The following is a 25,263-nucleotide window of genomic DNA, read 5'->3' as shown; positions in this document are numbered from 1 at the left end:
CACTATGCGCAGTAGGGTTGTTCAAATTTAACTTTTTTTTTCGGATTCTGAGGATTCACTTACTTTATTGTTGGGTTGTTCAAAAAGTAACCGATAACGTTGTTAGTTTGCCTAAAATAACGCTGCACACTAAATTTGGCTCAATTCCAACCAGTATACGCCAACGCAGAGTCAATTCAAATTTTTGAATTTATTATAAAATATAAAAATAAATTTCAAATTTTACTGTCAACCCCATGAAATTGTTTAACAGTCTACAAAAACAATGCAAAATAAATTTGACGCAGTTTCAACCCGTAGAAGCGAAGTTATCTGAGTTTTTCATTCACAAATCTGGTACTTTCCATTGTCTAATATGTGATTTTTTGCAAATCCAAAACTTTCATCTGCAATAACTTCGCTTCTACGGGTTGGAATTGCGTCAAATTTGTTTTGCATCGTTTTTGTAGACAGCATAACAATTTTACGGGGTTGACAGAAATATTTAAAAATATTTCCAATGAAGAGCTTCCTAAAGGTACAGAACTTCAATAAACAATAGAATAGTATATTCATATTGAAATAAACCCGTATATTTTCGGCTGACACTCGTCAGGTTGTTGACGTACAATGTCCTTTCCAATTCTCTACTAGTTGCTGACGATTACCCCTGACGAGGGTCAGCCGAAAATATCCGGGCTCATTTTAATACGAACGTACTATTCCATTATTTTTAATAGTAAATTCAAAAATTTCGATTGTCTCCACGTCGGCGTATACTGGTTGGAATTGAGCCAAATTTGGTGTGCAGCGTTTTTTTCGGCAACTCAACAATGTAATCAGTGAACCCCTGGAATCTTGAAAAAAAGGGTACTTTTTGAACAGCCTTAATGCGCAGATATGCGGTACATAATTTGAATGCGGGGTACAACCAATCGATGTTACAAGAATTGGAAAAAGTATGAAAACAATAATAAGTCTTGTTGATAATATAAATCTTGGTGGAAACTTAACATGTGGAAAATGCAAAATTTCTGTCGCAGAACGGGAACCTTCGGATCGACGCACTGCAGATAAGCGATGGTGGACGATACAGCTGTGTAGTTGTGAACGAAGTTGGACGTAGCAAAGATTCAATGCTCCTAACAATCGGAACTATTCCAGTGGTGTCACTGGAGTCCGATGCGGAAGTTACGATCGGTAGTGATCAATGCCCGTTTCGATCACTTCAACCGAATTTTTACCTTTTAAACTCGCTTTTCAGGGAATAGATACCAAATCCAATGTCAAGCCACTGGTTATCCTGCCCCGGAGATGGCTTGGTCGAAATTGGTCGACGAGGTGGCGGAAGAAAGCTTTGAGATTATTATCAATAAAGACGAGGGGGCTGTTTATCACGATAGCGCCACCAATCAGCTGGTCATCCAAACTATGCGGATAGGAGACGTCGGAGTGTATTTCTGCTCGGCGACTAATATATTTGGAAGTGATGCAAAAGCCGTTCAGATATCTATCACGGGTCTTGGTGAGAGTCCATCTTTTTCAAGCCTCGGTTTTAATTTTAACGTAGGACCGTTGGAAATTGATGTAATTGATGTTTATTGAGAGTGTAAATTGTTGCAAATTCACTTTATGACTAAGCACACGGATATCAATGGGGTTGATCATAGATTGGTTACTTTCTATTAGGGTTGTAATGACTCGAGTTATGACTGTTAGCACTGAGGAAAATTACGATACTTCGAATGCGAGCCTTTTTAAAAAAAGGGCCATGCTTTCCAAAAGCTTATTATTGACTAGGCTCGTCTGTTAGCAAAACTGGTATATCATGAGTTGATGATATGTCAATTAATCTGTAATCAACAGTTGTACCAAGGATTGCAAAACCGGATTTAAGTCTGCATGTTGTGATTGGAGAGGATATAGAGATCCCATGCAAGATTCTGGCTGGCACACCAGTGCCACTAAGGCAGTGGTACCGTAACAGGACAGTTATCGTGGAATCTGAAAGATTATTGGTAAGTGTTTATATCCTCATATCATTGCCGATCGATTGGTATATATTAAATAGTGCATTATAAGTGATTAGTTTAATCTTTGTACTGGAATGCAAAATACCTAATTTAACTCTGTATAGATTGATGATATTGGTATCACCCCTGTTGGGAAATACTCTGCCATATTGTAATTTTTTTCATCCTGATTGATCAAATATGTAATAACTCAAACTGACATGAAGCGGTAATGCTTTCTTGTATCAATGAGAGTAAGTTTGCGATTATCAGTTCATAAATAACTTGGGTATTAGCTCGAACTATGATGTACAATAGATTTTGCATAAAAATGCTTCAAATATCAGTAAATTCCATGTTCATAATCCTAATCACCAGTTCCAATATTTTCATCCGCCGAATAGGCTACACACAATGTACAATGCAATACGCAAGACATAAAGCGATGTATTTACCAGATAGGAGAATGGGGAAATGACTAAGTACGGTTCTCAATCTAAGATCTACCTCTGCCTGCTGCTACCAATCATATTGATGCTGAAAATAGAATCTTAATGGCTTTCGTTAAACTTGAATTAATTCTCATTTCCTAATTTGTATATTACTACTTTTCATATTTGAATAGTACTGCTTTTCATTGGTTGTTTAATTTCCACAACAGCATTTACTTTTCCCATCTCTATCGTAGAATGCAGTTTTCAAAAGTGCAATTATAAACAGCACTAGTGTGCCTTTTCCGAAGAGACAAATATTCAAGTTTCGAAATTACATCAAAGACTGCATCTACTCACGCCACATATGATCTACATTGACAAAGTGCCCGCTATTGCGATAATTCATGTACACTTATAAATGTATTATCTTGATGTCAATTATTTGTTCCTTATCATTTTTTCGTATGCATGACTTGTCAAGCACTGATGTAACATCTTCAATAGGTGAACAATGAAGGAAATCTGGTTATATCGGCTGCTCAGATTAGCGACAAAGGAGATTACATCTGTCTTGCTGGCAATGCTGCGGGCACCTTTGAAGCGACTAGAGACCTGGATATTTGGGGTTAGTACGTTTATATAAATGCGGAATACATTCATTTATACTTTATACTACAGTATCTCCCACGATATCTACCCCGGAACGAAGATATGAAACCAACGAAGGGGTTGCGGTTACACTGGAGTGCGTCGCAGACGGCAATCCGGAGCCAATTGTTCAATGGTACAGGAGCAGTGCGAGACGCACACCTCTCGGCTTTCCGGATTTTACTGTCGAGGACGGCTCGCTAGTGATAAGAAATCCGAACCGAGACCACTCTGGGACTTACACGTGCAGAGCGAGAAATCAAGTCGATGCTTCCAGTATCGAAGCCGAGTTGGAAGTTTTCTGTGAGTTGCAAATTGTGAAAATCGTCAGACTAGTTACCATTGCTCAGGGAAAAGTTGCTTAGGCTGCTCAAACAGTTACGGTGTGGCGATTTTTAAAGTGGGTCACACTAACTATTTGAAAGTTTGCATTGAAATAAATGATCTGAAAAGTATTTGAATGAGTAGTTTAGGATGAGGTATATCAGAGTTTTGTTTGGCCATAATGCGCATCAACTTTCAAAATCTTCAGTTGTGTCTCTGTTACACACGATATGGCTTATCGCAGTGGAGCCGACACTTGAGGGCTTCTCATGCTAATTTCCTTATCCTGGCGATACCTTGAGCCATGATTTGTGATCACACTAGTTGACCTCTGTGTTGGTATCGATACCCAACACTGTGTAATCACTTTGCTTCTGCATCATCATAGGCCTACATGCCGTTTGTTTGATATTTATTTCGGTTTTCTAAAAAAAAAAACACTCTCTTTCTCTCTCTCACACACACCAAACATTGCAAACCTGCTGAACCTATTGTCTAAAGAAAAATGTCATCGGATCATCTCAGGTTTAATAATGACTTCATTTCTGTTAATACAAAGTCTATTTAGTGCCAAAATGAATAATTCATGTTGATATCACCCGTTTCACCAAAAATGACCTATATTGACAACTGCTGAATGGACTTGATGATCCACCACAAAAGATTGCAATTTTCTGAGATTGACATTGTAATCAATTAGTAGATTGGGATCAGTGTAAGGAATCCCCTCTGACTTACTGTGTTAGAAATAATTTTAATTTTAAAGCCACAATCTGCAATCACGATAACGCATGGTCACGTGTCACACTAATATTGTGATCATGAATCAGGGCATGAATGCGACTTAGGACATAGCCATGACATCATGCTATTAAAAAGTATTTTCATATCTGATAGATTTGCATCATATTTCACAATCATTTTTTCAGCAAATGTAGTAGGCCTATTGTAGTAAAGACAGGCTGGGATATTAACAGGGAAACAACCGTGTGTCTATTACAGATAAACCAGATGCAGTTGACGGATATCAAAATATCTATACTACAACAGTTGGCAATCCAGTCACCATGAGATGCCCCGTCACTGACAGCAACCCTAACCCGGCATTTGTTTGGCATTTTGGAAATACACAATTGACAGAGTATGGGACACGTTATGAACTATTGCAAGATGGCACACTTAAGATCCTTGACCCGAAAGTAGCAGATGACGGTAATTTGCGTTGATATTACGGATGATGCTGTTTTATTAAAAATGGATATTTTTGAAAGGTTCATATTCTTGTACTGCATGGAATCGTGCCGGAAGTGTTTCGCTTGCAATGTCCTTGTCTGTTTACGTAATTCCGAAAATCTACGGACCCACTTCTATCAAGGTAATGTCTCTATCAAGTATCGCTTGATGGCACTGTCACACTAGAAATGATGGATGCAGTTGTTTATTTATGATTTCTGGATTGTAAATATGTTCCCCCGAATACTATATGTAATTTTGATGATTGCGGTCTTACGTTGCTATTTTATTGAAATTGTTACTGTTATATGTCTGACTTTCTAATTGATAGAGTTTGTAGTATCATGAAATATCAAGGACATCAATTGGATGGACATGCTAATTGTAAAAACTATTTGAGCACAGATAGACAGACGAAACATTTTTGGTACTGTGTATAATATATCTGCTATATAATTATAGATTACAGCTTTGCTTTGGACAGGCTTGGCATCAAGCCCGTCAGTCGTATTGACTGTTGAAAGTTCTGGTTTGATCGTAAGTGCGAAACTGTGTGTAAAGCATGAACAATACATAATCTCTCCCACAATTCAAGTACGCTATTCCCATTTTTTGTTGATGCCCTGAAATTTAAATGCTTAGATATCCTGATCATTCTTCTAAAGTTTCATACTCCCGTGGACTGTTTCTTTTCAACAGTTGAACCGATGTAATAATAATCCTCGTGAGATTTCAATCAATCAGTGGTTTGTTGAAAGAAATTTACTTCGTTCAATTTCAGGCATTGGCAAATGAAGATATAGTAATAAATTGTGAAGCCCGAGGTATACCCACACCGTCCATTGAATGGTCAAAGAATGGCGTTCAAGTCACTTCTGAGGGCAGATTCACGTTGACGAACCGTGATGGTATGCCTTACAATCAAATGTTGGAGAGAAAGTTACTTTTTATTGTAACTTCCAGGCGATGATTTTGCGTCGGGCAGCATCGTGATCACACCAGCCCGTCTGACGGACGATGGCGATTACGTTTGCACTGCCACAAATGTGGCAGGTAGAGATACACATGCGATTTCACTGGATGTTCAGCAAAGGCCGTCGATTCGCAATATTCCCAAAAAACCTTTCACGCCTTCGAGAGGGACGCAACTCGTGATTCCATGCACAGCAAACGGTGACCCATCACCTACAATACGGTATTATTCTATTTTCCTTTTAGGTATAGCCTTTATTTATGTGCTTGATTCAATCTGAAATGGACATTTTCCCTTATATACAGTATTAACTGGATAATATAAGATGATTGCTGCCTTGTGTTGCCAGTTGTTTTCAAGGAATTCCCAGACCATGGGTCATGTATGGAATTCCAAGGTCGCAGAAAGTAAATCAATTACACAAAAAGTACTCCATATTATACCATGGTACTTTTTAATGTTCAATTTGGAGACTTCAATTTTGGCAAACCTGTGAAGTTTTTTTTTCACGCATTCTATCACATTAACCGGGCATCTCTAATTCTCAGATGGTATCACGGGAATGTTGAGATATTGAACGGAGAAGATGAGTTTGATATCGCCGACAATGGCTCCTTGATCATTCGCTCTGTCGATGGAGGTCATGGAGGAACGTACGTTTGCGAAGCTGAGAACGACTTGGGAAGAAGCAATTCAACGTCGGAAGTTATAGTTTACGGTAAACCACTGTATCATTGATATCATGACCTTACTTTAGGGGCATACACTGATCACTGCCAATTGTGGAATTGCGAATTTGTTATTCTTGAATGCCGAGATATCGCGATATGTAACTTACGTAATGCATATCTAAACATCCCTAATTATTGTGCTATATAACCCCACATTTATCTCGTACACATCGTATGAGAGTCATGAAACGTATTGAAGTAACTTATCCAATGAATAGGCCTACACCTGAGATAGGAAACTATCTTTGTGCGTTTCATTGTCACTGCCGTCAGGTCAAGAACCTATACAGTACCATAGTATCTGATTGATACTGCAATTTGACAACGCATAAAGGATTCATTCTTTCTACCCATTCACACTTTAAATTTTTGATAATGTGATGTATATTGCCCTAATAAATGATTCTTCTAAATCTTGTTGCATTATTTCACATATTCAGTCATACAAGTACAATAGGCCTATGATATCTGATTCCTTGCAATAAGTCATCCAATTAGGATTGTGTCACACACTTCCGTGTGCTATTCTCAGAGTGTGTGTATGTAATCAACAGCTCAATCTGAGCATTATGACTTCCTTGAAATTGCTTAAGTCCATTGGTATGGAAGCCAACGTTGAACCAAATCCGTTCTCATTCTGACATAGTTAACGACATGTGCATTTGGAAATGTATTTGTTATAATATGAGGAATGATCATGTTTCATTTCTGAAATTTACCGTTGAATATAGTCTTTGGTTTACCATGGTCCGATTACAATGATAGTGAAGCTTCTTATTGGGACTGGATTTATCTTTATCAATGTTCTTTACCGGAATCAAAAATCTGTTGTTATTTATCTGCACAATTTCAGAGCCGCCTGAAATTACTGGATCAAACGACGTCACAAGATTGTGGGTGCTTGAGGGCGATTCGGTGGAAATGCGTTGCCCAGCTACCGCGACTCCAACGCCAACGATAGCTTGGTTTCGAGACGGGACTCCGGATATTAGGGCAAGTAAAAATTTGAAGAACGTCACTTTCGGTCGTTTGACCACAGATACCTAAGCAGTGCCTTGTGAGTAATACATTGACTATTACCGTCTTGTCATTAATTGAATTTATTTGTTTTTCCTAAAATAGATCTTATTTTTGTACGCAGCAATCAATAGTACCAGGTAATATAGTAGCCATTGCAGTTAGCCGTGGAAAATTATACCACCAGTTTGCTGATTGATATCTGTTTTCTTTTGACTATATTATGCTAAATGGCTGGTTCGTGGTACAACCCTTGAAGATTGCTTCTATCACATCATCCATTGCAATACATTTATTGTAAGTTTCAAGGGTTAAGAGCACACACACACACACCAAAGGGATTCAAATACAATAATACGAATAACAGTCCATGACATACAAAATCTAACTAGTGGCATATTTGTATGTTCTTCAGAAAATCTTTTGTTTGCATGAACAATTGAACATGAACAGGGATTGGTGAGCTGAATAATTGTTGATTTGAACACTTGAAACACAATGAAAATGAAGATGTCGTCATTATAGTTTTGCGCACAAGAACCATTTTCACTGAAATGCTAATCAATATACGAAATGTTACTGTGATATTGTCAAATGAAACTGATTTTACAACATTTTTACACCGGCGAGCAAGCTCCATATGGTCGTAGACACATTATTTGATATTTTGTTCGAGTTAATAAAAATAAATCGAAACAATAACTTCATATTGTTAATTTATTCCCTAAAAGCTTTTCGACTGACTCTCATCAGTAGCGAACGTTAGTGATAGGGTTAATAAAATTCGATATGTAGGAACTATTTTGTCTGTATGACATAATAATAAAATAAATAAAAATGTATTCAAACAATGAATGTCGTGATGAAAGAAATTGTTGAACCAATGACACTTGAAATGAGGAAGGAAAGTTCGATTTTCTCAATCTCAGATTAACCGAAATGAACCTGGCCATATCGAACTCTTGCAAAGAGACACAGTTTTCAACATAACGTCCGCTCGCGTATCAGATGCTGGAAGCTATTACTGCACTGCAACTAACATCGAAGGCACCACAAGGAAGGTTCGACGCTATCTAATTGCAAGGGATGAAATAAGCTCAACATTGAGTGTATTTGCAGGAATTTGAACTGGAAGTTTATGTTATACCGTCCATTGATGACAGCGATGTTCTCAATACCCAGAACGTTCCATTGGGAGATGATTTTACGTTGCTGTGCAATGTTGATGGAATTCCGTTGCCGGCTATACGGTGGTTCAAAGGTATCGCTATTAGTGCGAGTTTTATTGTTACGTTTCACAGCACGACAATAAATAGATGCCGTCATTGTGTAAATGTTTTAACACATATTTAAATTTTTTTCAATTCTTCAGACTATTTCTCATTTAATGTCCATTCTTCCATTTGGCTACTATAGTTCAAAACTATGGTGTGAGTTTTATTGGTTGACTTCGCCATTTGGACTACTTCATTTTCATTGTGTTACAATTTGATAAAAATGACAGTACAAAATACTGATACTGACCAAATCTGCTTTGAGTGCCTGGCTGGCATTTACTAGTTCACGAATTTTATTGGTGTTATAAGGGAAGACAGTGTCATGAAGTACTTGTTCACATGGACAGCTATCTGTTTCGTTTCATATAGGCCTCCAAGAAATCACGCCTGAGAACGAAGGCACCCACATCGACAGAAACGGGCAAACGCTGACGGTTTACGATAGCACCCTGCAACACGGCGGTGGCTACACTTGTCAGGCAGAAAATGAAGTTGGCGAAGCGGTAAAGAAATTCCATGTCAACATATTCGGTACAGCTGATTTTAGAAAAGCCACGATTTTAGAAATTACTATGTGTTTTCGTTATTAGTGCCGCCATCTATTGCTGGAGGTAATCAAACGCACGAGGTTGCCATCAAGAGATACTTGTCGATCGAATGCAGGTACACACTAGAGCTGAGGAAATTCAGTCTAAATATATGTCTGTCTCTCTTTCTATATATATATTTCTGGGGGCTGGTGGTGCTAAACTTGAATGTTGCTTGCAGTTTAATTTATCAACTCCTTCCCCCTTCATCAAGAGTCAAGGGTGTCCGTCAGGGTTGTAATGACTCTAGTCATGACTCAACTCGAGTCACGACATTTCATTGTAACTTCGAAGAATAGTAAAGTCGCCACATTATTGTTATTTCGTCTATCAGTCCGAATACTTGGAAAATAGGGGCAGAAACTGTTACGACTGAGGAAAATTATGATATTTTGAATGCGAGCCATATACCACTCGAGATAAGTTAAAAAAAGTGGATTGAGTCGGACTCAAAACTGAATATTGGACACGATGACTTGGACTCGGACTCGAGTCATAACACTATGACTCCGACTCGACCTTCTGCTCACTGACTTGGACTCGGACTTGATTTGGTGGTGAATTGAAAATGACTCAACTTGACTCGAGTCAAAACTAGAAAAGTGAGATTGGCTTGTGACTTGGAACGTTGTGACTTGGTTACCATCCTGGAGTCTGTTTGCATGCTTGTTATTCTGCCGTTTACTATCGATAAAAGACACACAACAAGTTTTGAGTTCAAAACTTAACTGTGATGAATGTTGTCATGGATAAAAAATATGTGCGTTTGCCGCGAAAGCATTTTTAATAGAATTTTCACTGTATTTCCGAGCGCTTCCATATTGTCGGTAACTTCCCGCTATCCCAATGGATCCTCGCTCTGTGACTCAATCGTTTTACTTGTTTAGGGCGACCGGGGTTCCCACTCCGGTTGTGACGTGGTACCAGAACGATAGAAAGGTGCCCATCGGGTCAAGTTCCAACTCGAACGGGGCCAAGGTCCGTGAAAACGGCCGATATTTGGAGTTTAGGAGAATCCATCTCCGAGACGAGGGTATGTATCACTGCAAGGCCACCAACGACGCAGGTGAAGACTGGAGAACGCACACTGTAGACGTGCTGGGTGAGAATTTTCGATTCTTCGGTCACGACACAATCGCTAGTCGGTTAATCCTTGATTTTCAACTTGACTGATATTTATTCAACGTATTTACTGGTTACCATATGGAGAGAGTCGGTATCCTAGTACTTAGACATGTTTGCAGTACTCGAGTAAGTTATGGCTACATATAGGGTGATTACTTCAGTGAAGCAAGCAATATGGAATGGTAACGACTGATTTTTTGGTTCCGTTCCGCTGCGGTAGCGAATCTACGATTTCTGACAATGGTACAGCTGGTGTTCAGAGCACAGAATTTAATGAAACTGGTCTCGATCGAAAGCTATTGTCGCACTGATTCCGGAAAAACAAATTAAAATCTGATCGGAGCACTGGAACTTTCCAGAATTTGCCCTCAAAGTCTGAAATTCCGACATTGTCCGAACAATCTGAGCGCCGCAATAGGTCATTGTTATAGTCATTGTGTCACGACGATCTGATTGCTCGGAACAATGCAGATTTCAGATGTAGAGGGTGATTTTGGGTGAGGTTCCAGTGCCTTGATTAGGTTTTTATTTGTGTTTTCGGAATCAGCGCGACATTATCTTTTGATCGAGATTTAATTCTGCGCTGCCGACAACAGCTATACAAAGTGCAAGCTAAATAAATTGATCGTTACCATTCCATGTTTACATTCAAACGTTATTGATACTAAAGTATTTGTATTTGTGATGTGTAGGAAACAGTAGAATTGTATCTTCGTCACTATCGGCTTCAGTTTTACCGGACTTCAAGTGTTCCTGCATTGTTACATAGTCACTGGTTGAAGTGACTTTTTGGCGTACAAAACTTTAATAAACATTTTGTTTATATATTCATTATATAAATATAATACAAAGCGGAAGCTTTTCGAGTTGAGACTTTTGAGGGGCAGGGGCAATGGTCAGTGAATAAGGAATTTCAAAAGCTTGCATCTAGCTGTATTCCTTCCCCGTTATATTTAGATACATGCAATTTTTGAAATTCCTGATTCGCCAAGGATTGCCCCTGGATAGTGTCGGCTTGAAAAACTTTGGGTTTTTAATATAACGAATATATTATTGAAACGTATATCACTGATTACAAAAATATACCATTTTTGGGGGCCAGGGCACTAGAATGAATTAATTGATTACTTTGGATCCTGAGAAAACTATTTGAGGACACCTTTTGAGGCTAGAATAGTATTACTGTGTTGTATATAGTGTTATAGCTTCTTCAACTTGTGTTCGTGTACAAATTTATGTCATTATTTTACTTTCAATTGAATACCAACAATGGCTGTTTTGACCACCTCTTGTTGCATCACAGTGCCACCCACTTCCGATGTACTACCAACTTGGCTGTCCCGGAATGAAGGCGACAACGTGACTATGACATGTGACGTTTCCGGTGACCCGACCCCTACCGTACAGTGGTTGAAAGACGGCACTCCCATATCTGACGGGAATCAGTACGAAATATCTGAAAGTGGGGACAGCCTGACAATGTCTGGTGAGATAAGAAATATGTTGACTTTTTGGGGAAATTTTTTAAACATAAATATTGACATAAACCCGAATATGAATAATGTAGTATAAATATATTTTAATCTATTATAGGCCTATTTAATTTTCACTGATTTAATTGTTAGGCTACTTGAAAAACACTGTACACCAAATTTTGTTCGGTTCCAACTGGTAGGTGTGAGTGCACAGGAGTTTGAAAATTCTGAATTTAATATTTGAAAATGTGCAGAAAAATTCGAATTTGACCGTCATCCCCACGAAATTGTTGAGTTGTCTGCTAAAACGATGCTAAACAAATTTGACGCGATTTCAACCCGTAAAAGGGAAGTTATTTCAGTTTTTCATTCATAATTCTGGGATTACCTGACTATTTTTGCGAACCTCAAACTTTCAACTGAAATAGCTTCGCTTTTGCCCGATTGAAGTGAGCACGAATTGTTAAGCCTTGTTCTTGAAGACAGCATAACAATTTCATGCGGTTGACAGTTAAATTTGAAGAAGTTATTCATATAATTCGATTGTATATTGAATTTCTGTACCTCCAAGAGTTTCTTTGAATAAGGGTGAATTGGTGAATTTTTACAATTCATTGCAGACATCAAGTCTTCCGATAAAGGGAAGTACACGTGCGTCGTATCGAACGTGCTGAACACAGTTCAACGTGACCATAACCTGGACGTTTTGGTCGTGCCAACAATTGCCGGGCCGGACGTATCTGATGTGGACATTCTGAAAGGCGAACGTGTGACTTTGAACTGTATGGTCGACGGTAACCCTGCGCCGATTGTGAGGTGAGTGCCGGCGTTGTTTTGAAATAGTGTGTCATAGAATGTTATTAGTGGTAATAAAATCAGACTGCCTATATGCCGAACATTTTTTTTGTTCAATAAATCGTTTAATAATGGTGATTCGACCTTAATATTAGAAATCAATTTGAATGGACAGTTCTTCATCTTTTTCGCTAGTTGTACCACATCTTTACCTTGCCCTTTCGTTTTAGTTGGGAAAGAAATGGAATTGCGCTTGTGCCAGATGATAGAGTATCGTTCAGCTTGGAAAACCAAAGAATGATACTCAACAATGTTGATGAATCGGACACAGGAGTGTACACATGCACTGCTAGTAATATCGTCGGTTCGGATTCGAGACTTTTCAACTTGAACGTACTAGGTGGGTGGAGCATAGGTGTTTTTCTCTGGAATAGCTGTTTGCAATAGAACTGCTATAAATAACAGTTCTTTTCAAATTTTACTGTCTACTTGATAAAATTGTTAGGTTGCCTACAAAAATGCTGTACACTAATTTTGGCTCAATTCCAACCTATAGAACAGTGGTCGGGAACCTTTTCTGTCCGAAGAGCCATATTGACCCCATATTTTCCATTTCAACTTCCAAAGAGCCAAACATTTTAATCAACTAATACGTCACAATTGAAAAATCGTGACGTCATAGTAGCGCGAATTCGTCGAATTTCGTCAGTTATACAAGATCGTAGGTTCGTCTTGACGATATTCTTAAATGCGAGGACCCATAGGGACATAAGTAGGCGGAGCCAAACATGATGGTCGCTACACAGAAGCATGCATTGCATATCCACTTTAATATGTGATGCGTGAGTGACGTGGTTTCAGGGGAGGCACGTGAGGCAGTGCCTTACCTGTCTACTAGATTTTGAACATTTTTACTACGGCCGGGATTAGCATAGCTCAATTCATCGTAAATATCACAGAATTTATAATAACTGATAGCACTGGTCAACACATATTTTTAGGCATACAAAGTAAAAGTGGTTTTGGTGGTTCTGAAGGTCACTGATTATGAAAATGACCTTGGTTTTTTCAAATCGGCTCTTGTGTTGGAGAAAACCCATGGGGACGACATGAGGGTTCTTCATAGTCAATTATTATCTATTGAAGTGCCGCCTAAAATTAGAAAAAACGACGAGTTTTTTCTTGCCAAGGGAAATATTCAATGGTAAATACAGTAATTCTGGACTTTTTGATGGGTACAAGAGCCAATCTCTAATCCAGAGGTCTCAAACTCAAATGTGCTCGCGGGCCAATTCCTACTTTTTGATGGCGCCGCGTACCGCAGCACCAATAATAGGGGAATTCAATGTATTTCATAGTAGGCCTTATTTCCGGGTTTCGAGCATAGGCCTACTCCTGATAACTAGGCTATATTGATCATGTCATTACCGAAGTCAAATAGAATCAGCGATTGATTTTACCTTGAAATGTTGGGACAGGTCAATAACAACTTGAACATAATGGAAACTGTGCCATAGCAATAGAAATGTGCAATCGCCGAAGAATCCATAGGTGTTACAGCTGTAAAGCGTAGGCTACGACTAGTTAATACTCGCCACATTAAACTGGCAATAATGACATATATAAAGATACCCAAGATGACACAGGATGTATCCAACTATACATCAAAGGGGTAACATAATGCCAATGGCGGTTTCCATACCTACCTGCTTAGATATCTCAATAAGCAACCCAACACAAGCTACGACTTTTCGATATTTTACCATTTCTCATACCAGTTTCATAGTTTGTTCATAGTGTCCTATATGGTGTAGACACAAGCAAATCTTACGGCTCAGTCAAATTGGTCTACGGCACACTTTTCGTTTGGTCAAAGGCAATTTGACGGTAATTTTCGATTGGCTTTTCCAGCATTAAATTTGATAAAACGGGTATCAATGGGAATCTATCACCGTACTGATTGCGAAAATATAGATTTTATTCTGCTCGTGGTCCTGGAACTTCCCAAAATAAGCCTCGAATGTTGCATTGTAAGTGAGTTTGGTATTGTGACGCAACCATACCGTCTGAGCAGCTCAGGAGCAAATGCGCACGGGAGTGAGAGTGTGAATGCTCAATCGCTTGCGTAAAAATGGCCAATGCGCTTGCAGCTTGCGGTGGTCCTCACCTGCTCCCGCTGCGTCACAATACCAAACTCATTTACAATGCAACATTCGAAGCTTATTTTGGGGAGTTCCAGGACCACGAGCAGAATAATTTTATATTTTAGCAATCAGTACCGCGGTAGCTTTCGATTGATACCCGTTTTATAAAATTTCATGCTCGGCAAGCCGATCAAAAAATTACCGTCAAAGTGCGTTTGACCTAATGGAAAGTGTGACGTAGACCAATTTCCCTGAACCGTGAGATTTGCTTGTTTCCACATCATATAGGACACCATGGTTTGTTGCGTGCGTGGTTACAAGTCACAAAAGTCCTTTTCTGATTGTAACGTTTGACGCGACGAGTACTAGTAATTCTACAGAAGGTCGCGCCCTAGTCCAAATCACAATTTTCAGTCACAAATCATCAACGGGTCATGTTTTACGATCATAAACAAGTAATGTCACGTAATAGTTGATCTTCCACTGCGTGGTAACTTTTGAAAGTGATGTATTAGTGAAGTTTGATGAGTAGTTTCAGGCTTCTGGAGTAGTATAGAGCGAGTTTTAAGTTCTAAAATTAAAAAAAAATTCGAGTCAAATATTATCGAATACTTCGAAATCCAAAATGCCGTCGCGGGCCGCACAAAATGTTCTCGCGGGCCGCGTGTTTGAGACCTCTGCTCTAATCACTAATGTGATATTCGTAATCAGCAACCTCGAAAACCCCAGAAACGGCTCCTAAATGTTCTGCCCATTTTTTTCAATCTGCCGACTAGTGTAATAATGAAATGTAATTGCCGCACCGATTCCGATTCGACTTCTGAATTCTAAAAGTATTCGGCGGTAACACAACGTTGTGCCACACGCCTACATTTGAACAGCAACTACAACGCTACGTTGTCAATCAAAAACGTGGATCACTATGGCGTTGCTTGTAATTCGAATTTTTAATTGTGAATGTCACTTCCAAGGAGTTAATTTCTCGCCGTAGATCAGGAAGACAATGTGTATGTGGGTGTATTTGTGCATTGTCATACAGGCGTCGCCTTGTCTGCTATTCTCATTGCGCAATCCACGCGTCGTGCAATCCAGGATTTCGTGGCGGATACTTCGAAATTCGGGAGTGATATTGGTCGCAGACGAGACAGCAACTTGGATTTGAGGATTTTGAAAAGGGGGTCCGAGCCCCTAACCTCGAATACGCCTCTGTATTAAACTCTGAAAGACATGTCTATACTGCCACAAGAATAATTATACTGGTCGTGCTGAAGATTTAATAACAAGTTGCTGCAATATTGATAAATTATGCGCAAAATTAGAATTTTCGCAAAGAGCCATACTTTATGCCTAAAAGAACCATAGGTTCCCGACCACTGCTATAGAATCATTGCTATATAAGAAATAAAAACTAAAATAGGAGTTTTTAAACTTTTACTGGCTACCCCATGAAATTGTTAGGTAGTTTGAAAAAAAAGTTTCTCAACAAATTTGGATCAGTTCCAACTAGTAGAAGCGAAGTTATTGGAGTACACAATTTTGGATCCAAAAAAAGAAAAGTATTTACATTGGCAAATTCATTTAATTAGTTAATTGATTTGAAATCCTACATTTTGAACATCAATAACTCAGCTACTACGGGTTGGAATCAAGCGATATTTGTTGTGCATAGTTTTTTCAGAGAACCTAATAATTTCATGGGGTAGCCCAGTGGGATTTCAATATTATATTTATTTTTATTAAATAAATTCAAAATTTTGTAGTCTAATAACTTCACTTCTAGTGACTGGAATTAAACCAAAATTGGTATGCATCAATTTTATTTGGCAACCTAACAATTTTATCAAGTAGCCAGTAAGATTTTTAAAAAAAGTTATCTTCAAACTGCCCTACTGCTCATTCTTCACCTGAGTAATTTCAATTTCAAAAAATCTTCCGAACCATTTTACGCTGTAACTGATACATTCGCACGCAGTGCCACCGAGAGTTTTGCCGTTCGACCGCGATGTATACGATGTCCTGCAATCGGAAAACGTCCATGTCTCGTGCGCCGCGACCGGCATACCGGAGCCTAAAGTTCGATGGTTCAGAAATGGCGAACTCGTGGAGAAGTCGCGTTATTTCAAGGTAGCTTATCTAGTATTAGGCGTTGAGTCGGGTATAATGCTATCACTCATTGTGACAACATACCAGGGGTGATTTTTTTACCTAAAAAATCAAAATTTTGACTTTTTTGACCTTACAAAACTTAATTTTGACAATGTGTTGCTCTCATGTAGTTTGGCCTGAAAAAGTTTTTTTTGACTTGAAAACTGACAAAGATTTTAATTTAATGCAATCTGGACCTATGAAGAATTCCGATAATTACGTCACGCATTATGGTGGAAATAATTAAAATTTGTTGTAGTATGAAAGATACTTTCCCACATTCTCGCGTAGAAAGTGTCTCTCCTTACAAACAGCTTGCCAATAATGGAGAAAGAAATGAAAAAGTTTCCTCCTTTCCGTATCCCAAAATATGGTTAACCCTATAAAGTAGGCTTACCATAATCCTCTTTTAAGAGGATTTGTCCTCTTTTTAGACTTTTTTGAAAGTGTCCGAGGAGGACGCCCTTTTGTCCTCTTTTTTGAAAATTTAGGTCAGATTTAGAGCAAAATGCGAGTGATATGCCGTAAATTAGCACAGAAGTGACGCTCCGGCTGGTATTTTGGAGTGAAAAACGGTGATTTGAGCTCTGAGCGAAAAGTGGACCTTTTTTTTTATTAGTCAACCGACCACAAAGTAGGAAAAATTCACCGTTTTTTGAGAATTCTGCTCCGGTTTTGCAAGTCCCAAATTTCTGAAAAATTGTCCTCTTTTTAGATTTCCAAAATATGGTAACCCTACTATGAAGTATTGAAACTGTAATTCTTGTTGATGTTGTGATTCTTAGTGGAATAGGCCGTGTAATTTCAGCTCTCCAAAAAATCGTCATTCACTTCTTGACTCGATACATAACGATTAATGCTCCATTTGAATTTGAGTGCTCGATCACTGCGCAGTGCGCACGGAACTAGTTAAGCTTTCTTCCGTTTAGCATCGGGATCGTGGCAGACTTCTGGTGATTCTAAACGCTGATGTTGACGTTCACGACGGTGCGTTCACCTGTACCGCCACAAATTCGGTCGGAGAAGACAGCCTCGATGCGACAGTGACAGTTTTGGGTACCGTAATGAAAATCGACGATTTTGCGATTCGCTCGCTTAGATTTGAAATTTGCTGCAGTGCCTCCGTCGATTTTCGGTCAAGAATCTGTGACGCAGAGAGATGTGATTGAAGGGAACGAGATTGCTTTGCTGTGTCGGGTTACCGCGGGAAAACCGGAACCTGAGGTTGGATATGATATGTTTGATTGTCAGTATTACAGTACTGCATTTTGATTTCTTGTTTGAAATAAACTCGAAAATCTTTGACTGACACTCGTCAAGGATAATCGTCATCAAGTATTGTTTTTGCTATATTTTTTGTACTTTGTATGCTGAGATTTAAAACTTGAACCAGCCGCGTATTATACTTGGGTGCAGACTCTATCCCAGTTTTCATATGCCTTTTTAAGGGTGCGTGTTATACATGGGTGCGTACTATACATGGAAAATTACGGTGGCTCGTTAAAGCAAGACAAAATTGATATGTTCCAGGCGACATGTTTTCAGGCAAAAACAGGCTAGCAGTTTTTCGGTACCATTTTCTTGTGTTTGATCTTGCATGTGGATATACCCGTTGTCTCTTGGTAGCTCGTCGAATTTTTAGTATTTGTTTTCACTCACCAATTTGTCGTGTTGATGCGAGCCTGCTATATTTCAGTGACGACAAGTCTTTGGACTAGTAATTCGAAGGCGCTAATATTGACCACGGTCGAAGTGATGCATAAATTGTTACAAATTGTAGATTCCATGTGTCATTGATATATACAATGCTTTATTTGTAGCAGTGTTACGTGTAATCAACATTGTGCTATACTACTTATCTGTTGACTTACAACAGATTGAGTGGTTTTACGAAGACGTCAATTTGGCTCCCGAATTGAACGCCAATTGGAATTTCGATTTGGACACCGAGATACTAACAAACTCCAGAGCTGCGACAGACAACAGCGGTTCCTACTGGTGCAAAGCATCCAATGCAGCTGGCGTCGCTATCAAGAGATATGTTGTCGGCGTGCAAGGTAATATTAAATCACGGTATCCACTAGAAAACTTCTGAATTTGAGCTGATTTGTGACAGTCAAACCTTTTATTGACGGTGAGCCCACGGAAAAGAAGTATGTCATCGAGAATGACGACATTTCTTTCGCATGCGATGTTACCGGCATTCCACATCCGATTATAACGTGGACCAAAGACAACGCGGTCATATCGAATGATGACCTTGGAAAATTTGAAATACAAAGAGTCGCAGGTACGTTGGCATAGGTTCTGTAATATTGCGGCTATACGGTTTTGACAATTCATGAAATTTTTCATTCTAAACATGATTGATTGAGTTGTAATCCATTGAACGCTAGACTTCACCATCATTCGTATTAGCCTTTGCATTCTGTAACAAGTTACACGACTTTCAACGCTTTTTGCTTTTAATACATCCGATTTATTTTATATGCAAGTAATGTTTTACCCCTCTCTCAATGTCTATATTGCATTATCGGTATGCAATTCAATACTGGTTTCTATGGGTGCTGTATTGATGATTTAGACTCAAATGGATACAAGCTGACGTTATTTGGAGCTGAGAGAGACGATGAGGGTGTTTACTCATGTATAGCAACAAACGACGCTGGCGAAGATGTCAAGGATTTCAATCTCTCTGTGTACCGTAAGTGACAGCTGTGAAGTGCTTTAGAACATTAGTCGTCTTTCTCATGGATAGTTTGTTTTCAGGGTCATTAAAAATTGTATAAAATGTACAAATTCCTTTCAAAAGTGAATTATTTCATGATTTATACATTTCATTCATGATGGTGCTACTTGGTTCTTCATTTGAGGTGAATTGGCGGTGTTACAAACAAGAATTGCTTGGTGTATCATCTTGAACACATTGTGTCACGTTACCCTCACCTGGGGGCCAACAAATCCAGGAGAACGTTGTTCAAAATAACTCAGAAAATAGTCCTGAATAGTACAGATCACAGGCTTTCCATCGGTACCAAAATTTATGCTCAGAAGAAATTACTCTTCGAGTGGCGTTGAAATGTGCGAAAAGTGTCTCATCTTACCTTCCTCCCCCTATCTCCAGTATCGTGATGATGTAATATAATTGTGATATTGCCGAGGGGTAGTAGCACCAGAAACTATAATGCGTCATTAGGGTTTGTCGAGTTGAACTTCTTGAGTCTATAGGCCCATACTTCAATGCTATATTACGTTTCTAATTTTGGGCATGCCTTGCAAACCACTACTATCTTTCAACCCTAACTTTTTTTAAACCGTAGTGCCGCCTTCCTACGATGGTATTCAGCAAGAAACAAAAATAGTATTTGAGAACGAAAACACGAGTCTCGTGTGCGACGTTGATGCTTACCCGCCGCCGATTATTCGTTGGTATTTTAACGGGCGTCCGGTTGAAGTGTCTCGAAGGGAACAAGAACCAGGGTTTGAGAACAGAATATTGGATATCCGCCAAGCTAAGGTGTGTTCTGTTATAACATTAGTGCATTATGATCTTCAAGTGACTTTTATACTTTGAGCCACGTCCATTACAAGTAAGAGACTGGTTTGTTGGTTGCCTGCAAAAATGAAAAGAGTTTAAGAAATGGGGTAGTACTTCAAAGTTCTTTGTTACTGACCACCTTATTATATTAGAAATAAAGATATACATACATTCGTACATTTCTATCGTGAGCCTCACAGATAATCGGAAATGAGTAATTTCAGAAATAAATGATATGCAGCATCCGTTCATGGACCATCATGTGAATTTCAAGGTCTGAAATTATGACCGGCACATCATACATTGCCACATTGGTTTCACTTTTTGAATCTGTTTGAAACCTTTTCGAGAGTTTATGTCTGTTGATAAGAGGTACCCGTAAAGTCTTTGAATCATACTAAATGTATACTTGCGATCGATGTTGTGAAAAAAAAAATATTATGAAAATGCTTCTCTGTCCATCTCACATCAAGCTTTCCGACGCCGGTCATTACAAATGCGAGGCCGAAAACATCGCTGGAATAACGGACAAACACATCAGACTGCACGTATATTCGATGCCGAAAGTGGTCGGAGACGACGTGGAGAATATCAAAAAATGCAAGTTTTTTCGCGTACCTTGTGCGACTATATAACTAACGTTATTTTTGGCAGTGGTGGGTGACCGTGTCAATCTCCTGTGCGAAATAAGAGGCGTGCCGCCTCCTGTTCTTTCGTGGCTGAAAAACGGCCAGCCTCTGTCGCTGGACGATGACAGATACTCGCTTGTGCTGGGATCTAAATCTCTCGTCATATCGCCTGCTGAGGTAATTGCTTACTGTTGTGATCTGTGTTTTTTAGTTGGATTTTTTTACTGCATGTACTTCGGACCCTAATCCTAATCCTGTCGTACCCTTACCCTAACCAATAACCCTGACTCATGCCTTGCCTGCCAACCGGAATACATTACTGCATACAGACTTCACACAGTTACAAACCAAATACAGAGTGCCATATTCACAATTCATTTGATTCAATATCACATTTCCTGCTTATATTCAGTGAAACATTCGTTTTCAAATATATTAGGCAAGGTTGTAACCAAGTCATAAGACAATCTCACTGTTATAGTTTTGACTTGAGTCTAGTTGAGTCATTTCCACTTCACCGCCGTGTCAAATCTGAGTCCAAGTCAGGGTTCAAAGGTTTGAGTCATTACCTACAACCTTGAAATTGACACACTGTAGAATAGATGCATCACACATTAAATTTCTGATGCCAGATTCACTGGTAACCACATACATAGTTAGAGTAGGCTACATTACGTATCAGCAGGGTTGATATACGTTATGATTACTAGTGACCAAAACAGGACAGGGGGTCAGCCAGAGATCCGAACCATTCTGGTACGGCCATCAATACCACCGCCGTAACCAGCAAGCTACTGTTACTTTGCTAATGACAATTGTTTCAATAATTAAATTTTGATAAGTTGACATCTGGTTTGATGCATGTAATAATGTATCAGATTTGTGTGATCACCCTGTCAATCGATTTGAACCACTTGGAAAAGAGATTTATTCGAAATGTTATCAACTTGATGTTGTTCAGCTCGACGATGGCGGAAGATATGAATGCGTCGGGAAAAGTCTGGCCGGACAAGCTGTCAAAACATTTGCTTTGGTTATTCACGAGCCAGCTACCATTTTGTCGGACAACGAGGTAAAAATATCATCATGCACATTTTATTGCGGTAGCGTAGTTTCATACGGTTATGAAGGTTCAATAGATGTGCTTGATAAAATATATGGTTGTTTGGTTAAGCTCTGTTCAATGAAAAAGGTAACCTGCTACTAATCTTGGATGCAATTGTGTATTGTGTGTGATAGTGTGAGATTGTTTTATTAACCGATAGATGCTAATTGATGTATCTTGCTCATATGACATTGGTGGTGTGTCATACAAGTTTTCAAGTAAATTTATTGTCTACTTTTACATAATGATGCAGATTTTTTCTAGCGAATTTATGTTTTTGTGAAAAAACAATTGATGCGGCCCATCTGTGAATTTGTCAATCATGGATGTTTTGTCTTTGATTTGTGCGGATTCTTGACACGGTCCTATGTTTTCTTCAAGCTAATGTCATTTCATTCAGAATTCATCCCCACATACAATACTGCACAATATAGAAACCGCAGTGTTAACTATTGGGTCAGATGAATTTATATGCTAACTATCGCAGGATCTGTATGTCAATAAAGCTGATGACTTTTCGTTGGAATGCTTTGCTTCTGGTACACCCGAGCCGGTCGTGACTTGGTATAAAGACGGGAAGCAAATTTTCGAAGACTCCAGGTATGCATCTTTTCATACTTTGTGCATGACTTGTGATGATGCTGCTATGTTTGTTGAGTTGAGCACTGATCAACACATATGGAATCAGGTAGCGGGTAGCTCATAGCGAGATTTTACTAAACGAAAAATCATTCATCATACTTGAGTCTAAAAGAGCAGTGATACTGGGACTCGCAGTGACATAATGCCAGGGATCCTAAAAATTGCGCCGTGGGTACCATTCTGCATCCAATTCCCATACTCAACAGATCATTTATCATTGATTCACAAAAGGGCAGTATCATATTTGTCAGCTACCAAATTGATGTTTATTGATGCAGCGTGACGCAGAAATTGCCGAGCTATCACATAAACTATTCCAAATTTAGTAATTTGCATTTCATAGGTTTGAAGCCAGCTTGAATACTCACAATCAAACGGGCACATACCTGGTTATAAATAACAGAAACACTATCACAGAACATCCGTGAAATATTCCAACGGTGGCCTTGTTTTAGGTCACCGTAACATACAGCATGGTTGCAAATGTGAGTCAGTATGAAAGCACCTTGATTTTATTATCAACAGACACAATACAGTTAGTCGCAATCAAGTACTCAAAGTCTGGAACACTTATTCTACCGACGCTGGAGATTATTACTGCAACGCGTCCAACGTCGAGGCATATGACATCAAAGCTATCCGCGTCAAAGTGATAAGTATGTTTCAATCTGGGTTTACAAAGGCGTACGCTTATTGATTTGGTGTCGCCTTTGATAGCTCCTCCTACTATTGACAATGCGAGAGACGAACAATGGGTGGAGATGGGACACAATATCAACCTTACTTGCAATGTACACTCGAATACACTGTTTGACATACAGTGGTTGCATGAGGGGAGGCCAATCTCTTCATCTGACACAACGGGTGTAACGCAGGGTGGCAGAAAGCTTATGCTCTACGATGTACAGGTAACCAGTCAATCGTAGCCCTGATGATTATTGAGGTCTGTGTGTGTTGTTGAAATAAATTCTATTTTTTCAAATTGGATTTGGAAGCCCGTGAAGTTGTTAGGTAGACTAGAATACCGTTCAATTCCAACCCATAGAAGCGAAGTAATTAAAGTCTAATATTTTGGATTTGAAAAAATTGAATTATGCGAGAAATTCCATGGTTTAACTATGCTGTAAAATTGTCGGTTAGTATGTGTGAATTACAAGTAATACTAATGTAGCCTACGTAGTTAATTCTTATATTTAATTGAAACAAAGACATATTGCTATACATTTGAATTGAGTTGGACATCCGTTGTGTTGAAAGAATTATGTTTTAGCAAAAGAAAAATTCACTAAAATATTGTGAATAACGATTTAACCAAAGAAACGATACATGTAAAACACTACCTAGGTGAAATTTGAAAATAATCGTTTTTCCCAATCAGGGACTGTGTCACACGGTTTTTCAAGTTTCATATTCCAAGTTTTAAAAACGTCATGCACTCATGGTATACATATACATATATCGTCTGTATCTATATCATGAGTCGGTGTATATGCCGCAAAAGCATCAAGGACAAATATACAAAACGACCTATCTCTATCATATTATTTTGATGTATTTTGTTAGCGCGAGGGAGAAGGTACGTACACTTGTCTCGTGAAAAATACGGCGGGCTCCGACCAGAGGAATACGCTGCTGCACGTTTACACTCAGCCGATCATTCGTGGCCCGCAGCTGGAACTTGTCAACGTCACGAAATCACGATCTGTCTCGTTTGTGTGTGACGCGTCCGGGTATCCAAGTCCCACAATTCAGGTATGTGATTTAAAAGATATGTACTCGAATTACAGCAGATAACTTTAAGATCTGTATATCTCGGATGACAATCCGTTTTTGTGTTTAGTGTTTTGTGTTTAGTGTTTAGTGTTTAAACATAATCTTGGAGGTACAGAACTTCAATATACCATCGAAGAGTATATTGATATTGAAATGAACCCGAATATTTTCGGTTGACACTCGTCAGTGGTAATCTTCAGCAACTAGTAGAGAATTGGAAAGAACGTGTATCAACAATCGTATCACAAATGATGTCACTGGCATGAAATCTCAAATAATCGGAGGGAAAAGAGCGCTTCAGCTCAGTATATTACACTGGTCAACAAAATGAAAAAAAAATTTTTTAGGCAGAACATCTGAGAGCCGTTTCTGGGGTTTTTGAGGTTGCTGATTACGAATATCACATTAGTTTTGTCAGATTGGCTCTTTGTCAGGAGATATTTACACCCCTAAAAAAGCCCAAAATAACTGTTTTTGCCCCTAAATATTTCACTTGGTACGAAAAAAATCGTAGTTTTTTTCAATGTTATACTGCGTATGAATAACTAATCGACTATAATGAGTCCTCATGTCATTCTAAGTCGTTCTATCAATATTAACATGGCATGATGCGAAATATTTGTTTGTCAAAAAAGCAGTTTTTGAAGCCTAAAATTTGTACTTTTGCACAACGGAAA

At 38.8% G+C, this 25,263-nt stretch overlaps 1 protein-coding gene across 1 annotated transcript in view; it reads left to right on the top strand.

Moving 5' to 3' along the window:
• Positions 1-25,263, top strand: part of LOC145459145 (hemicentin-1-like) — an 87,128-nt gene that overhangs the window by 22,840 nt on the left and 39,025 nt on the right. The window contains exons 17-49 of the mRNA XM_080337772.1: positions 1,023-1,179; positions 1,244-1,504; positions 1,846-1,997; positions 2,930-3,050; positions 3,104-3,376; positions 4,400-4,609; positions 4,669-4,772; positions 5,412-5,538; positions 5,594-5,825; positions 6,152-6,321; positions 7,188-7,327; positions 8,281-8,412; positions 8,471-8,612; positions 8,998-9,159; positions 9,219-9,291; positions 10,103-10,317; positions 11,644-11,826; positions 12,436-12,631; positions 12,841-13,010; positions 16,727-16,878; positions 17,829-17,955; positions 18,017-18,123; positions 18,776-18,956; positions 19,016-19,189; positions 19,484-19,603; positions 20,220-20,416; positions 20,911-21,037; positions 21,092-21,243; positions 22,028-22,138; positions 22,659-22,771; positions 23,339-23,469; positions 23,531-23,721; positions 24,377-24,565. Coding sequence (XP_080193898.1) covers positions 1,023-1,179; positions 1,244-1,504; positions 1,846-1,997; positions 2,930-3,050; positions 3,104-3,376; positions 4,400-4,609; positions 4,669-4,772; positions 5,412-5,538; positions 5,594-5,825; positions 6,152-6,321; positions 7,188-7,327; positions 8,281-8,412; positions 8,471-8,612; positions 8,998-9,159; positions 9,219-9,291; positions 10,103-10,317; positions 11,644-11,826; positions 12,436-12,631; positions 12,841-13,010; positions 16,727-16,878; positions 17,829-17,955; positions 18,017-18,123; positions 18,776-18,956; positions 19,016-19,189; positions 19,484-19,603; positions 20,220-20,416; positions 20,911-21,037; positions 21,092-21,243; positions 22,028-22,138; positions 22,659-22,771; positions 23,339-23,469; positions 23,531-23,721; positions 24,377-24,565 — 5,292 coding nt within the window. The remainder of the gene's footprint in view (positions 1-1,022; positions 1,180-1,243; positions 1,505-1,845; positions 1,998-2,929; positions 3,051-3,103; positions 3,377-4,399; positions 4,610-4,668; positions 4,773-5,411; positions 5,539-5,593; positions 5,826-6,151; positions 6,322-7,187; positions 7,328-8,280; positions 8,413-8,470; positions 8,613-8,997; positions 9,160-9,218; positions 9,292-10,102; positions 10,318-11,643; positions 11,827-12,435; positions 12,632-12,840; positions 13,011-16,726; positions 16,879-17,828; positions 17,956-18,016; positions 18,124-18,775; positions 18,957-19,015; positions 19,190-19,483; positions 19,604-20,219; positions 20,417-20,910; positions 21,038-21,091; positions 21,244-22,027; positions 22,139-22,658; positions 22,772-23,338; positions 23,470-23,530; positions 23,722-24,376; positions 24,566-25,263) is intronic.

The sequence above is a fragment of the Botryllus schlosseri genome, chromosome 16 (assembly GCF_051294905.1).
Source record: "Botryllus schlosseri isolate E-star chromosome 16, Bs_hap1, whole genome shotgun sequence".
In the NCBI taxonomy this organism is placed as follows: domain Eukaryota; kingdom Metazoa; phylum Chordata; class Ascidiacea; order Stolidobranchia; family Styelidae; genus Botryllus; species Botryllus schlosseri.
Note: the sequence above shows the minus strand (reverse complement) of the source record. Positions and strands in the feature narration are given on the sequence as shown.